Below are 14598 nucleotides of genomic sequence, written 5' to 3' on the forward strand. Positions count from 1 at the left end.
AAGATACCGAGTCAGTAAATGAGCGAGTACTTTCATTGCAATTGGGTTTTTGTGCCAGTCACAGCCCTTTTCAATCAGAAAAGTTAGAAGCAGTGATAAATGCAAGTTAACTAGAAGGATTTGTTTTGCCTAGAGAAATAATTGATATTTTGCACCCATGCCAGTCTAGGTTTCAGGCTAGTTGTGACACAAATCTGTTTTGCTTACTATACTGGCAATGGACGACTGGAGATGCAATAATAATAATTATAATAATTTTCTTTTTATATCCCGCCAAACCAAAATATGGTTCTAGACAGTTTACAACAAATAAGCACAAGTCATACAGTGGAGAGTAATTTTAAAAGCAAAAAACAATTCAAAACAAAATACAATAAATAAGAATTGGTCATACAGTAGAAAACATGATTTAAAAGAAAAATGCAATTTAAAAGAATGATTCTAAGCAGATTACAACAAATAAAAAGCAACTATACAGTAAAAATACAATTTAAAAGAAGATACATTGCATGACGGAAGCATAGAATTATTAAACGAAACAACCAGTTAGGATACAAATTTTTCAAACTGTTGGATCTTCAATAGTTTTCTAAAATCAAGATAAGAAGAGGATCCTAGCATAATGTTAGCGAACCAATCATTCAATTTGGCAGCTCGAAAAGAGACAGTTCTCTCCGGAAATCTTTTGTAACGACATAATTTAGCGGAAGGAAATGGAACCTCTGCGTGTGACCTTAGGTGGGTGGTTCAAAGAAAAATGGGAAACAAGGTATCCAGGTGACAAACCAAAAATTGATTTCTAACAAATGCAAGCAAACTGAAACAAAACTCTGGCCTCAATCGGCAGCCAGTGGAGTTTCAAATAATATGGTGTAATATGCTCCCATTTTTTTCAATCCAAAGATCAGTCGGACTGCGGTGTTTTGAACCGCTCTCAATGTTCTTAAAAGCACCCAAATAAATAACATTACACTAATACATTTAGCAGCTGTATTGGGGGGGGGGGGAGGTTTCATCCTTAACTGTGACTTATTGCAATAGAAGCCGAAGGCGATCAGGGTCAATAAAACAGTGGTATAGTAGTTGTATCTTTTTTTTGTCGGACAGGAGTATTACTGTTTCTTCGCAAAATGAGGTTTTGTCTTCTCACCTACTGCCTTTAACTGTTCCTTAATGTACCGCAGGAATCATCACAGATTAATTCCATGGTATAATAAGACTGCAAATTGTGATAAACCTCACAAGCTGTCTTCTCCTGGCCGCTAAACCACAGGTTAATGCTCCCGGACAAAACCTTAAAGGGGCCTTAAAAGATACCCGATTACCCCCTCCCACCAAAGCTGCCCCCTGAATAGAGAAGCCCTCTGATTTTGACTCCTCTAAAGAGCTTCTATTCCCCTTTGCATATAACCCTCTGAAGAGCTTCTCCGCATCGAGCAGCCCCCTTCCTGAACATTCCCCACTCAGCTCCCTTCAGGCTCCCTGGGCTCTCCTTGAGGGTTCCCTGGTGGTCTAGTGTAGTGGGATTAGGAGTCATCTTGCTGATGCTGTCTCTGGGTTCAAAATGGTGGTTGCGACCTTTACTGCCACTAGGGATCAAGCTGCCATATATAGATCTCAATGCCTCAGACCACCACAAGAGGTCATGATTGCCATTTCAAATCCCGAACTGGCATGGACAGGAGCAACTGGAACACCAGGGAACCTTTCAGGTAGGTATGGGAGGGCTTATAGGGAATAAGCGGGTCTTTGGAGGGACTCTTCAGGCTGTCACAGAAGTGTCTGAATTTGGAGAACATCTTTGGTTGAAGGAGGAGCCAGAAGTCTGCTAAGGCCCTTTTAAAGCCCAGGAGCACCGTTTTTCAGCCTAGTGGCTTAATGATCCCAGTGAAGGAAAAGAATGCCTTGTGATGTTCACCACAATGGGTTATTTAATTTACATAATTTTGAGGTATTATGTATGCATTTGCATGTTTTGCATCTCATTATTAAGTATCTTGCAATATCATAATGAGCTAATACACATTTCCATTTAACACAATGTTAAAGGGTAAATAATGCATTATGGGTAACACACCTTGATAACTACCCCCTTAACAGTACAAAAGTGCAGCTTCGGGGAGTCCTGCCAGCTCAGTTGATCAGGGATTCCCCTGCTGCAGTCAGCTGAACCGGCAAGATCCCTATTTCCTCTCTCCCTCCCTCCCACCCACTGATCCTCATCCCCCCTCAAAAAAGAGCCCCTCCCACTGCGCCCGACACCCTACACACCCCAACACCCCTCCAGGGATGCCCACTTTCCCCTGCTGATAGGGCCGCCTCTTCAAAATAGCAGCCCTTCCCCCTCCCAGTGCATCTTGGGATGCACTAGGCGGATGTCTAAGGTCCTAAGCCAATCAGGGACATCTTAGGCCCCTTCCTGCAGTTTCAAGGAGGAGTCCTGCCAGCTCAGCTGCTGGCTCAGCTGATCGGCTCAGCTGCAGCTTTTGAGGAGGAGTCCTGCCAGCTCAGCTGATCGGCTTAGCTGCAGCTTTCGAGGAGAAGTCCTGCTAGCTCAGCTGTTAGCTCAGCTGATCGGCTCAGCTGCAGCTTTCGAGGAGGAGTCCTGCCGGCTCAGCTGATCGGCTCAGCTGCAGCTTTTGAGGAGGAGTCCTGCCAGCTCAGCTGATCGGCTTAGCTGCAGCTTTCGAGGAGAAGTCCTGCTAGCTCAGCTGTTAGCTCAGCTGATCGGCTCAGCTGCAGCTTTCGAGGAGGAGTCCTGCCGGCTCAGCTGATTGGCTCAGCTGATCGGGGATTCCCCTGCCATGATCAGCTGATGGCAGACCCTGGCACAATTCTCTAATAGGTGCTGTCACATAATTGACAGGCGATCAGCAGCAACTTTTAAGGCAGCTGCCAACTTCGGCGCCAGTTAGAAAATCCGGAGGTTCTGGCATATCCTCTGTGGATATTGTGAAAACCAAACTGATTTACAGTATTCCAGGACTGAAATCAACTGCTCCTAGCCTACGCATGAATGACCCATTTGCTTTTAATACTAACTCTCCGATACAATGCTATGCTTAAGTGCTACATTTACAATAAATGGCATGCACACTATGGTGAAAACAAAAACTCATTAGGAACAAACAAAAAAAAATCTTACTTGATTTCAGCAGAGCTGCAAGAGCCTGGATAGCTGCCCTAAAGGAAACAGAAGGGAAATCAATTATTTTTGCCAATATTAAAAAACCTTTCAAAGCCTTTTCTGTTTTTCTCCAATTTTTCAATTGTTATCTGCGTTGCCTAAAATGGCAATTAGTAACACTCTATAAAGATACAAAACAGCAGTGCATAGATTTTAGAAAAGCACAAGAATGACCTATGCAATCATATATAATGCACAGACAATATTAGACATTGATGTAACACTATCTCCCTCTTCTACAAAGCCACGCTAGCGGCTGCCGCGCGGCAACATCCCCGAAGCCCTTCGGGGCCGTTACCGCACGGCTTTGTAGAAGAGGGGGTATACGTGCACTATGACAACTACATATGTCCCCAGATTCTATTTATGGTGTCCTAAGTTGCACGCTTAAATTTGGGCATGCACCCTTCGAATCCACCTTCGAGTTTCAAGGCCCAAAAATCTGGATCTGCCTCCTGACATGTTTACGTCAGACCTCCTCCTATCTTAAGAACATAAGAATAGCCTTACTGGGTCAGACCAATCAAGCCCAGTAGCCCGTTCTCACAGTGGCCAGGTCACTAGTACCTGGCCAAAACCGAAGGAGTAGTAATATTCCATGCTACCGATACAGGGCAAGCAGTGGCTTCCCCCGTGTCTTTCTCAATAACAGACTATGGACTTTTCCTCCAGGAACTTGTCCAAACCTTTCTTAAAACCAGCTACGCTATCCGCGCTTACCACCATCCTCTGGCAATGCGTTCCAGAGCTTAACTATTCTCTGAGTGAAAAAAAATTCCTCCTATTGGTTTTAAAAGTATTTCGGGGTAACTTCATCAAGTGTCCCCTAGTTTTTGTAATTTTTGACAGAGTGAAAAATCAATCCACTTGTACCCGTTCTACTCCACTCAGGATTTTGTAGACATCAATTTAGGAAGGTGCTAAAAACGCTTCTGTTTTCATTATAGTCTTGCTATAATTCATAATGTCTATGTTGCTAGCCTTATTCATGTTTTCTAAGCCGCAACGATTCCCAGTTGGCATCTGCAAGCGTATGAAAAACAATATGGTAAGGCATAATGGTATACGCAAGCAACTTAATAGATTAACGAGCCCTCAACAGACAATCATTGCAGTTAACTGGTGTCAATTCCTTCATCTTAGCACCTTCTTGTCCAGTTTGTATATCTTGACTAAATTGTAAGCTCTTTTGAGCAGGGACTGTCTCTTCTATTTTTTGATGTACAGCGATGCTATAGAAATGATTAGTAGTAGTAGTAATTAGGATTTGAGGGCACACCTAGGGTGTGCCATTCTACAAGACTTGGCACCTTACTTTTATAGGGTGTATCTGAAAAGGAAGCACGGCCAGGAGTATGTCAGGAGCGTTCCAGAAAGTTGCATGCACATGCACAATGATTGAACACCGCCTCAGCACCTAACCTGGGCTCCAGCATTGACACCAGGTTCCAGCAGGTCTAAATCTGGCATACAAAGAGTGGCGCAGAAGGTGCTTATTTTTTAAACCCCTGGCCTACATTTCCGGCACCTGCCTTTCATATAGTCGTGATTCTCCAAATGGTGCCATTGCACGATTGATACACAAGATTTGAAGGTGGCCACTGATAACAGCGCCATTAGTAGAATTCTAAGTATTTACCGTATTTTTCAGTCTATAAGACGCACCTGACCATAAGACGCACCTATGTGTAGAGGAGGAAAAGCCAGGAAAGAAAAAATTTGGTTCAGAATTTTTTTTTTTGCTTTTTCCTCCTCTACACATAGGTGGTCTGATGCATCTGGTGCTGAGAAGGCCAAAGCCTGCAGCCCAAAGCCCGCAAATCGTGAGAACTGACAATAGCCAATCACGGAGTGGGGTGGGACCAGGCAGGAAGCACAAAGGTCGTGCTCTTGCCTTATGCGCCGCTCTGCAGCGAGAAAGGCTGCCATCCAGCAGAAGACCGCGCTGGACCACCGCCAGTTAAAAAAAGATACTAGGGGCAGGGGGGGAGAGGTGTGGAAATATACTTCTGGAGCAAAAAATACAGTATTTATTAGAATTTGTCTGCCTCATTTTTGCAGGAGTTTACTCAAGGCGCTGTATAGCAAGATTCTGTAACTAGCACCCAAGTTCTGAGTGCCGGTTACAGAATCACGGCTTTTGGGAGTTCCTGCCACTCAGCTGATTGGGGAGGGGATCTCGCAAGGAGCCGCCACCCGCTGCTTTGAATGGAACGAGCCGGCCAGACACGCTGATGCTCCAGTGGCGTGCCAAGGGGGGGGGCGGTCCACACAGCTGGCCACCCTCCACTGTTCTCCCTAGAGTGCGGCTCGTCTAAAGCAGTGGTGCCCAACCTGCTTCCCTTCCCTTATCACCACTGCCATCGGGGAACATACCGGCACCGTGCTCTTTGATCTCCCTGCTTCTCTCGCCGCCCGACGTCAATTCTGACATTGAGAGGACGTTCTGGCTAGCCAATCGCTGCCTGGCTGCCTGGAACGTCCTTTCCAACGTTAGAATTGACATCAGGCGGTCTGCCCCGTGGAGAAGAGAAGCATGGAGATCTCGGCCTGTTCCCGATGGCGGCAGCAGCAGCAGCAGCCTATTCCCCGGCGGCGATGGCATGGTGGAAGGCAGGAAGGAAGAAAGAAAGAAGGGGGGGGACAGGGAGCCAGAAACAAAGCAAAAAATGGGACACAGAATCAGAGAAAGACAGACATAGAGGGGAGGGAATGAGGTCTGGAGGAGATGAAGCATACAGGAGGCTGAAAGAAGGGAAGAAATATTGGATGCACAGTCAGAAGAATAAAGTGCAACCAGAGACTCATGAAATTACCAAACAAAGGTAGGAAAATGATTTTATTTTCAATTTAGTGATTGAAATGTACCAGTTTTGAGAAAGAAAAGATATTAAACTTTAAATGTGAGTGCTGCAGAAAAAATAGAGTACTTGGAGGGCCGCAGAAAAAATAGTTAATGTCTTATTAAAGAAATGACAATTTTGCATGAGGTAAAACTCTTTATAGTTTATATATCTTTCCTTTTAACTGTTAAAGGAAAGTTTTATAAACTATAAAGAGTTTAACCTCATGCAAAATTGTCATTTATTTAATAAGACATTAACTATTTTTTCTGCAGTTCTCCAAGTACCTACAAATCCAAAATGTGGCCCCGCAAAGGGTTTGAGTTTGAGACCACTGGGATTAACCCAATCAAAGCCAAATTTTCTCTTTCTGTTATTATATGAATTCTTTTTTGCACCGTTTCTCACTGATACAACTTGCACAGTATGAAAAAGTATTAAAACTAAGCTTTTTTTTCCTTCAGAACCGTGTGGAAATAAATGCCAATAGATAAGCTGTAGGCGGTACCTTTTTATTAGGCTAACTTAATATGTCTGTGACAAGCTTTCAAGATTTATCGTTTCTTCATCAAATAGAACAGAAGACCAGGAAATCCATGTTAATTAAAGGAAGAGGATTTTAATAAATATATGGCTTTACTTAGTTACCTTCCCTGGAAGAATGATATTATCACTGTTATAAAAAGTGTCCAGTAATGGAATAATTTTTAAATCCTCTGCAAATACCTCAGGAATACGCTTGGTTTTATAGAGAGAGAAATATGTATATCATTGCACATCTTGTGAGGAAGCATAATTATTGATTTTTTAGGGCATAGAAATGATGGTGTTAGAAAAAAGGCCGTTCTTTTTCTTCCATACAAGCAACTAGGCTCTAATAGAGCAGAATTAGAAAAGGTACAAAGAAGGATGACTAAACTGATAAAGGGGAGGGGACGATTTCCCTACGAGGAAAGGCTAGGTAGGGTCTTCAGCTTGGAGAAGAGATGACTTGAGGAAAGATACGATAGAGATCTATAAAATCTGAGTGGAGTGGAACAGTAGATGTGAATCATTTGATTCGTTGGTTGCCTGTAATGGCGCGGGTCATATTTAATCTAGGTTGCATTTATTATCCAGTGGCGTTAGGCCAAGCTGCATCCTATTCGATAGAACTGTGTTGTCACTCTCCTCAACACTGCCCTCGAAGTACTAAGCTTTTTTTTTTTCATTTTCCCACCGGTCAAGGGCTGTAGATTTAAAAGAAATCATAACAGAACTCTCTCCTTCCAGGCAGCATTTTGGGATAAAGATTTTAAACAGTTGTTATCTACGTCTACCTCTTATTTACAGTTTGAGGCACCTGAAAACCTTTTCCCTTTTGAAGCTTCTTGGCCCTCGATTATTCGATTCTCAATACGATTCGTATTATTAGCTAAACTTTTGTAAACCGCATAGAACTTTTCGGTATTTGCGGTCTAGAAATGGATTTTTATGTTATGATTAATTTTCCCCCCAAAATACAAGGACTAGGGGCTATGTAGTGAAGCTACAAAGTAGTAAATTTAACACAAATTGGAGAAAATATTTCTTTACTCACCCATCTTTTACAAAACCATAGCGTGGTTTTAAGCACCAGCCATGGTGGTAACTGCTTTGACACTCATAGGAATTCTATGAGCGTTGGAGCTGTTACTGCCGTGGCCGGCACTATAAAACATGCTACAGCTTTGTAAAAGGGGGGAGGGTTCAATGCATAATTAAACTCTGGAATTTGTTGCTGGAGAATGAGGTATAAGTGGTTAGCTTAGCAGGGTTTAAAAAAAGTGGCATAATGGTAAACAAAATTCATAAGCCATTATTAAGATGGACTTGGAAAAATCCACTCCTTATTTCTAGGATAAACAGCATAAAATCTGTTTTACTCTTTTGGGATCTTGTCAGATACTTGTGATCTGGATTGGCTACTGCTGGATACTGGGCTTGTTGGACTTTTAGCCCATCCTATGATTATGTACTTCTCTTCTTATGGTGACAGTTCTATAAATTGACAACCCCAATGTTGTGCACTTAGCATCAGTTCTATGACAGCATCTTGTTGCCAAGTTTCCATTATATGTAGAATGAAAGCATAAATTTATTTATTTATTCAATTTTCTATACCGTTCTCACGGGGGAACTCAGAACAGTTTACATGAATTTATTCAGATACTCAAGCATTTTTCACTGTCTATCCCGGAAGGCTCATAATCTATCTAATATACCTGGAACAATGGGGGGATTAAGTGACTTGCCCAGGGTCACAAGGAGCAGTGTGGTTTTGAACCCACAACCTCAGGGTGGCACACCCATATTTAGTGATACTGAAAACAGGTAACCCCTACACACACACACACACACACACACACGGAGAAACAATAGAAATTGTGTAAATGGGGTTGGAAATGTACATTTCAACCAGGGATATAATAAGTAAATATTTATCGAAATATTAAAATAACAGTCACCGATATATATTCACTGCATGTCATTGACCCGACACGGTCCGTGTTTCAGCTAAAAAGCCTACTTCAGGGGTACAATCGAAATCTAAAGAATAAATCAATTAAAATAATTTAAGAATAATGAACCAATGCCTTACTGAATGAAAATGACACCAGAAATGTGGCCGCTAACGGCTTCCCTCCTCTTTCCTCCCCCTCATGAGGTAACTTCCTGTTTCGTAGAGGGAGGAGGAGGGAAGCCAGCAGAGGCACACACAGTGTTAGAGCCCACGGCATGTGTTACATTTGTTTACAGCAGCAGGAGAGAGGACATCAAGTGAGTTGAAGGGAGGAAAGCCTACCTTACCTTACCAGGCTGTCGGGGACCCCTTGTTGCTGTAGGCCTGTTTGACCCCCCCCCCCCCACACACACACACACACACCTAACGCTGGCTCTGAAAACAGCTTATTTTTGTAACTAAGCTACTGTACTTCAATCTCAATACAGTTTTGAAAGTTATGGACTTTCCCATTCACTCAGGCCTGAGGGTACTCAATTACTTCATATACCTTCAAGTAAGCAAGGTCACTTATCAGAAATGCAATGTCTCTATAGCAGGTCCAGTAGAATGGAACAGATTGCGAAAGGGATTCAAGACTATTGATTCTGTGAAGACATTTAGGGAAAGACTTAAGGCATTTCGGTTTGGCCGGGTTTTTGCCTTGTCAGTCAACTATGGGCCTTAACAGCTGATAAAATGAGTCATCCGTGGAGGTTGGCATGATATAAGTCATCCGGTAATGGCTGGCAAACTTTAAACTGTGGTGGTGTTGGCCAAATGTGTGTGTATTTTGTAAATTGTGCACGCCACGCTGTTATCCACGAGCAGACAATAAATATTTTATAGATATAAACATCAGCAATGTTATTGTTTGAGAACCTTCAGTTTAAAGAAGTTTTAGGTAAAGTTACCTGACTAAACATAAGATGAATCATTCTAGCAAAATTAAATAGTATACAGCAGAAAATATTTGATGTGCTCATAGAAAACATAGAAACAAGATGGCAGATAAAGGCCAAATGGCCCATCCGCAGCATCCACTCTCTCCTCCTCTCCCTATTGGTTAAAGCTCTCAACATTTGCATCTCCTCTTCCTATTGGCTAAATCTTTTTATACCTGCATTGTGAGGTCATAGAGAGCTTTGTGGTTCCAGTTTGAGGCTTTTTTCCCCCGGATCTAAATAACTTAAATATAATGATAAACTGTGTTGGATATTATACATGAAGGGAACTCCTCAACCTGTAGAGTGGGATTTAATACTATACAGTAAACCCCCGCAAATTCGTGGTTTACAAATCGCAGACTCAGTAATTCACGGTATTTTCAGACCGCCTCTTCCTGGTACTAAAGTCATAGTTACACCAATCAGGAGCTGCTTTGACTCGCTATCTGGCGTATCAAAGCAGCTCCTGATTGGTGTAACCATGACTTTAGTACCAGGAAGAGGCGGTTGGAAAATGTGCCCGGCTTCATAAGTACAATTTAAGCACCCGCAGACGCTCCAGCTGCCCTTTCTTGCCTTCGATCAGCTGAAAAACCGTATTCGCGGTTTTTCAAAATTCGCGGGTGTTCCTGGAAGTGCTGGCAAGTGTCCATTTGATAGCAGAAATGGTTTGCGTTTTATGTAAAAAAAAAAAAACAACAAACAACCCAAACATTTTATATAGTGAAGAATCGGGGAGGGGGGAGGAACTGGTGCCTGGTTTGAATAAGTGTGCATTCGTGACTGTAGAAAAGCAATTCTCTGCTGGAAAGTCGATGAAGTAATTTCTGAAAATTCAAAATCGCCAGATTCATCGACTTTCCAGCAGAGAATTGCTTTTCTACAGTCACGAATGCACACTTATTCAAACCAGGCACCAGTTTTGAACAACTTTATTCGGGTCCCCCGAAGCAGGGAACGAAACGGGGCCACATTGGGGCCCCCTAAATCCCACTGAAGCTAAGTGTAAACAGCATTATATATACTATACAGTGACTTTCAAATATACAGCTAAATAATTATGTGAAACTTTTTTGAAACTGAGTAAATACACTATCTTTGGAGTCAGTGATCAAAGTTTTATAAAATAACAATGACTGGAAGGTGAACTCTTTACCCAAGGGAGGTTTTTCAGCCTTCCTTATAGAGTTTCATATCTCTGAGTATTTTTATAAACCTAAGTTTGATCACTCTCCAGAGGTTTTGTAACCAATTTAGGTCAGTTGCACCAATAGATATCTTATATATAGCTTATATCCCGCTTTATACAAAGTAGGTTCCAAAAAGTACTAAATATTATCACATCACATACAATTAAACAAATCAAACCCAACAAAACATTTCAGCGACCAGCGCCTACAATTCTATTAAAGCTTCAATTCCCATAGTTCATCTTGCAAAACAAATACTTTTTCAGTCATTTCTTAAAATTTCCCTGCTCCCGGACATATAGAGGGATCTCATTCCATGCCTGCTGGCCTCTGCATGCAAACATACCTGCCCTCGACACCTGCAAACGCAAGTGTTTAACAGGCAGAGCAAACAGATTACTACATTCCACAGAACGGAGTTTTGGAAGAGGAACATATGGCAGAATACCATCAACCTTGGTGCTAACCCATAGACACATAAGTATACCATAACCAGCAGCTTGTAACACATCTGATCATCTGGATTCAGAAATAGATATAAAAATTGCTGCCTGGAACCAAACAATTGAATTAAGGTCTGAAAAGCAGATGACAGCCCTCTTCCATTTAATGATCAGGCCTACCTGTAACACAAAAGATTGCAAACAGGAAAGGGAACTTAGGTTGCATAAAACAATTGCAACCTTTCCCCAAGTACAGGATGCATTTGTCTAAAGACAATAGCCCTCAATAAAAAAGATGTGAGTATTCAGCTATCTGCCTAGTAACAATAAACAGAAAGCACTGGTGTTCCCAAGGACATACCTACTATTCTGAGGTTTTCCAGACAATAGCCATATGATTAAAAAAAAAAAACAAGCATTTCTAGTTTTTCATGGGATGATCTGAAAAGTCTTGAGCATCATCTGAGCACATCCTCTGCAAAGAAACCTGTGACCAGTTGAAACAATTCAAGCTTTCTTCCGTCTCAACAACCAGAAAAATCTACTTTCAACGGTGTCAGGTCAAAAGCGCGCTGGGACAAAGGCGCGCCCAGACAATTGAGCGCAGTGCGGAGGCGCGCACCGCTCTAAATTACTGTTTTTAGGGCTCCGACAGGGAGGGCGTGGGGGGAACCCCCCCACTTTACATAATAGACATCGCGCCACATTGTGGGGGCGTTGTGGGGGGTTTGGGGGGTTGTAACTCCCCACATTTTACTGAAAACTTCACTTTTTCCCTGTTTCAAGAGGGCATCCACTTAAACTCAGGGGCGGGAAATTTCATGGGGACACCAGAAAGTATTTCTTCACCGAAAGAGTGGTTGATCATTGGAACAAGCTTCCAATACAGGTAATCGAGGCCAACAGCGTGCCAGATTTTAAGGGTAAATGGGATGCCCATGTGGGATCCTTAAGAGGGTGGAGTTAAGGATGGGTCATTAGGAGAGGGATCTCCAGGAGAGCAAGACTAGGGGGGTGGGTCTGTGGAGTGGGCAGACTTGATGGGCTATGGCCCTTATCTGCCGTCATTTTTCTATGTTTCTAAGTACAGTAAGTGATAGCAACCTCTAAAAGCAGTTCTGAAAGTGGATTTGAGAATGTTCATGGAAGAAAGAGTTCTAGGAGAAGAACAGAAAAGCTGGCCCTCAGCCAGGGTACTTCCAATGATGAAGAAATCTCAGCGGTGTGAAAGTCAGCAGTTGTGTAACTCCCAGGGAAGCATTAAAGTCAGAGGAAAGGAATAATGATTAAAGAGCTGATGTAATAAGCCAAGATAGTTCCTGCGTCTCCTGCAGTCAAAGATAGTGTCTGCTATTCCAGCTATAGATTCCATCTGTAATCTCCTCTTGCCCTATCTCTGTAGGATCAGAGCATGCAACCTGAACTGTAAGCTTTAAAGATTATAGTTAGTAAAGAGACTTTTTTTTTTTTTTTGGGGGGGGGGTGGAACCACACACTTGCTATGAAGCATGCTACCATTGACTGTGCATAAATAAGAGAGTGGGACTGCATTTGCTGGAGGAATTTACAGTAAGTATCAATATCCCCTTGTAACTAGAAACCCACACTATAAATGTTTTATGTGGGTTACAGATCACTACTGTAATGCTCGTAGCCTTTTTGAACAGGGCTATAAACTGAAAATTATGCCTTTGAAAATTGCAAGTAACTTACTAAACAAGTCACCCCACTTAATGGAAAAGTGAATTCCCCAAATAAATCCAGGAGAAAATTCCACAGAACCATTAAGAAATAATACACCTGTTAGCAGTATAGTATGAATTCATTTAATTTAATTTGCATGGGGTATATAAATTCCTTTTATCAACAATATTCAAACCAAGCAACAAGAAAATGAAAATGTCTTCCTTTGACTGTATTTGGAAACACGAGTCCCAGCGGTAGTACCGTAAGACTACCACTAGGAGTCAGAGCTACCATTTTAAATCCAGGAGACAATGGAGTATGACAGCATTCAAGAATTGTTCCTCCCCTGCTACTATACTACCATAGAAACCCTGGATAAATGGGGGTGAGTAGAGGATCGTCTGGCTTTTCAAGGTATCAAATGGAGGGTGATGATGACACTTAGGGGGAATCAGAAGGGGTTAGCATATTTCAAGGTGGATTGGGTGTGTTTGATAATCCTACAGTGTAAAAGTCCAAGCCCTTCTCCAATAGAGTCCCAGGAACATTTCTGTTCATTGCAAACAAAAGTATGCATGAAACAGCACTATGCCCACACTTTTACCCATATATATCAGGCAATTTCATAACAAGTTTTTTCTTAGGGTTACCAGATGTCTGGATTTTCCCGGATATGTCCTCATTTTCGAGGACATATCCAGGGGTCCAGACGGCTTTTCAAAACCCAACACTTTGCCCAGATTTGAAAAGCCTCTTCTAAATCGCGTTGGGCAGGCAGCGGAGGATGGGGACGGGGAGGCTGGGCAGGACTGGGGTGTAACGGGGCAGGGATGGGTGAACCTGGGTGGGCCTAGGGGTGGGCCTAGGAGGTCCGGATTTTACTATAGTAAAATCTGACAACCCTATTTTTTCTATACATAAACTTGTTATATGCACCCAAATGTCTTTTAAAATTATCCTCACAATAGGCCAATTTGTACTGTGTATATCTCATGAGTTCTTTACAAGATGTACCAGTACTAGTTATGATGTAGTCTCTGATCAGCCTGTTAAGGTGTGCTGACCCAGTGAAGCATGTTCAGAAGTCGTGCTTGGCATTGGGTAGCGGCTGACAGATGCACTTGGGAGAGCTCAGCTAATTTTAGCTTCATGTCTACTGAAGGTGGTCAGTAACAAGGAATAGAGGGCAAGGGAAAGACACCAGCAAGACTGTGCCACAGCAGTTTTGCATGTCTTTGCACTATGTTTTACATAAAGTAGGCTTTAGACCAGCAAATAATTTTCAATACGTTTCCTGGTTTTTCAGCATTTTTCTTCTTCCTTTCAGATATTCATTTTAATAATGTTTAAATAGAAGCAAACTGATTTTGTGTGTGTTAATTCACAGGTTATCACATGTTCAATGGATTGGGGGTCTCGGTTTACATTTCAAGTCTATGCACTCCACCCGCCCCCACCCGGACCCATTGCAGGCCTCCTGTGGGCCTGCCTTAAGCCCTGGTGGTCAAGCTGCGAACTGGGAGAGTAGCGATCCTTCCTGCGTCCTGTCCCAGCCAGTTGTTAACCATCTTGCTGCCATCCCACCTCCCAGACCCCCTCCAACATACCTTTTGAATCCTGGTGGTCTAGCAGTGAAGTGGGGCAGGAGCAATTTTTCTTTGCTCCTCCCCATGTGGAGCCGTGACCAGAAATGGCTGCGCAAATTCCCGGGGCAGTCTCATGGGACTGTGAGAACTCAAGAGACTACCCTGGGAACTTGTGCAGCCAATTTTGATCACTGC

General features: G+C 42.6%; 1 protein-coding gene across 2 annotated transcripts in view; it reads right to left on the minus strand.

Annotated features, from left to right (window-relative positions):
- AGBL1 (ATP/GTP binding protein like 1) overlaps positions 1-14598 on the minus strand; it is a 366565-nt gene that overhangs the window by 318044 nt on the left and 33923 nt on the right. For both annotated transcript variants that reach the window (XM_033920995.1, XM_033920994.1), the window contains exon 6: positions 3146-3183. In XM_033920995.1, coding sequence (XP_033776886.1) covers positions 3146-3183 — 38 coding nt within the window. The remainder of the gene's footprint in view (positions 1-3145; positions 3184-14598) is intronic.

Source organism: Geotrypetes seraphini, chromosome 14 (assembly GCF_902459505.1).
Source record: "Geotrypetes seraphini chromosome 14, aGeoSer1.1, whole genome shotgun sequence".
Taxonomy (NCBI): Eukaryota; Metazoa; Chordata; class Amphibia; order Gymnophiona; family Dermophiidae; genus Geotrypetes; species Geotrypetes seraphini.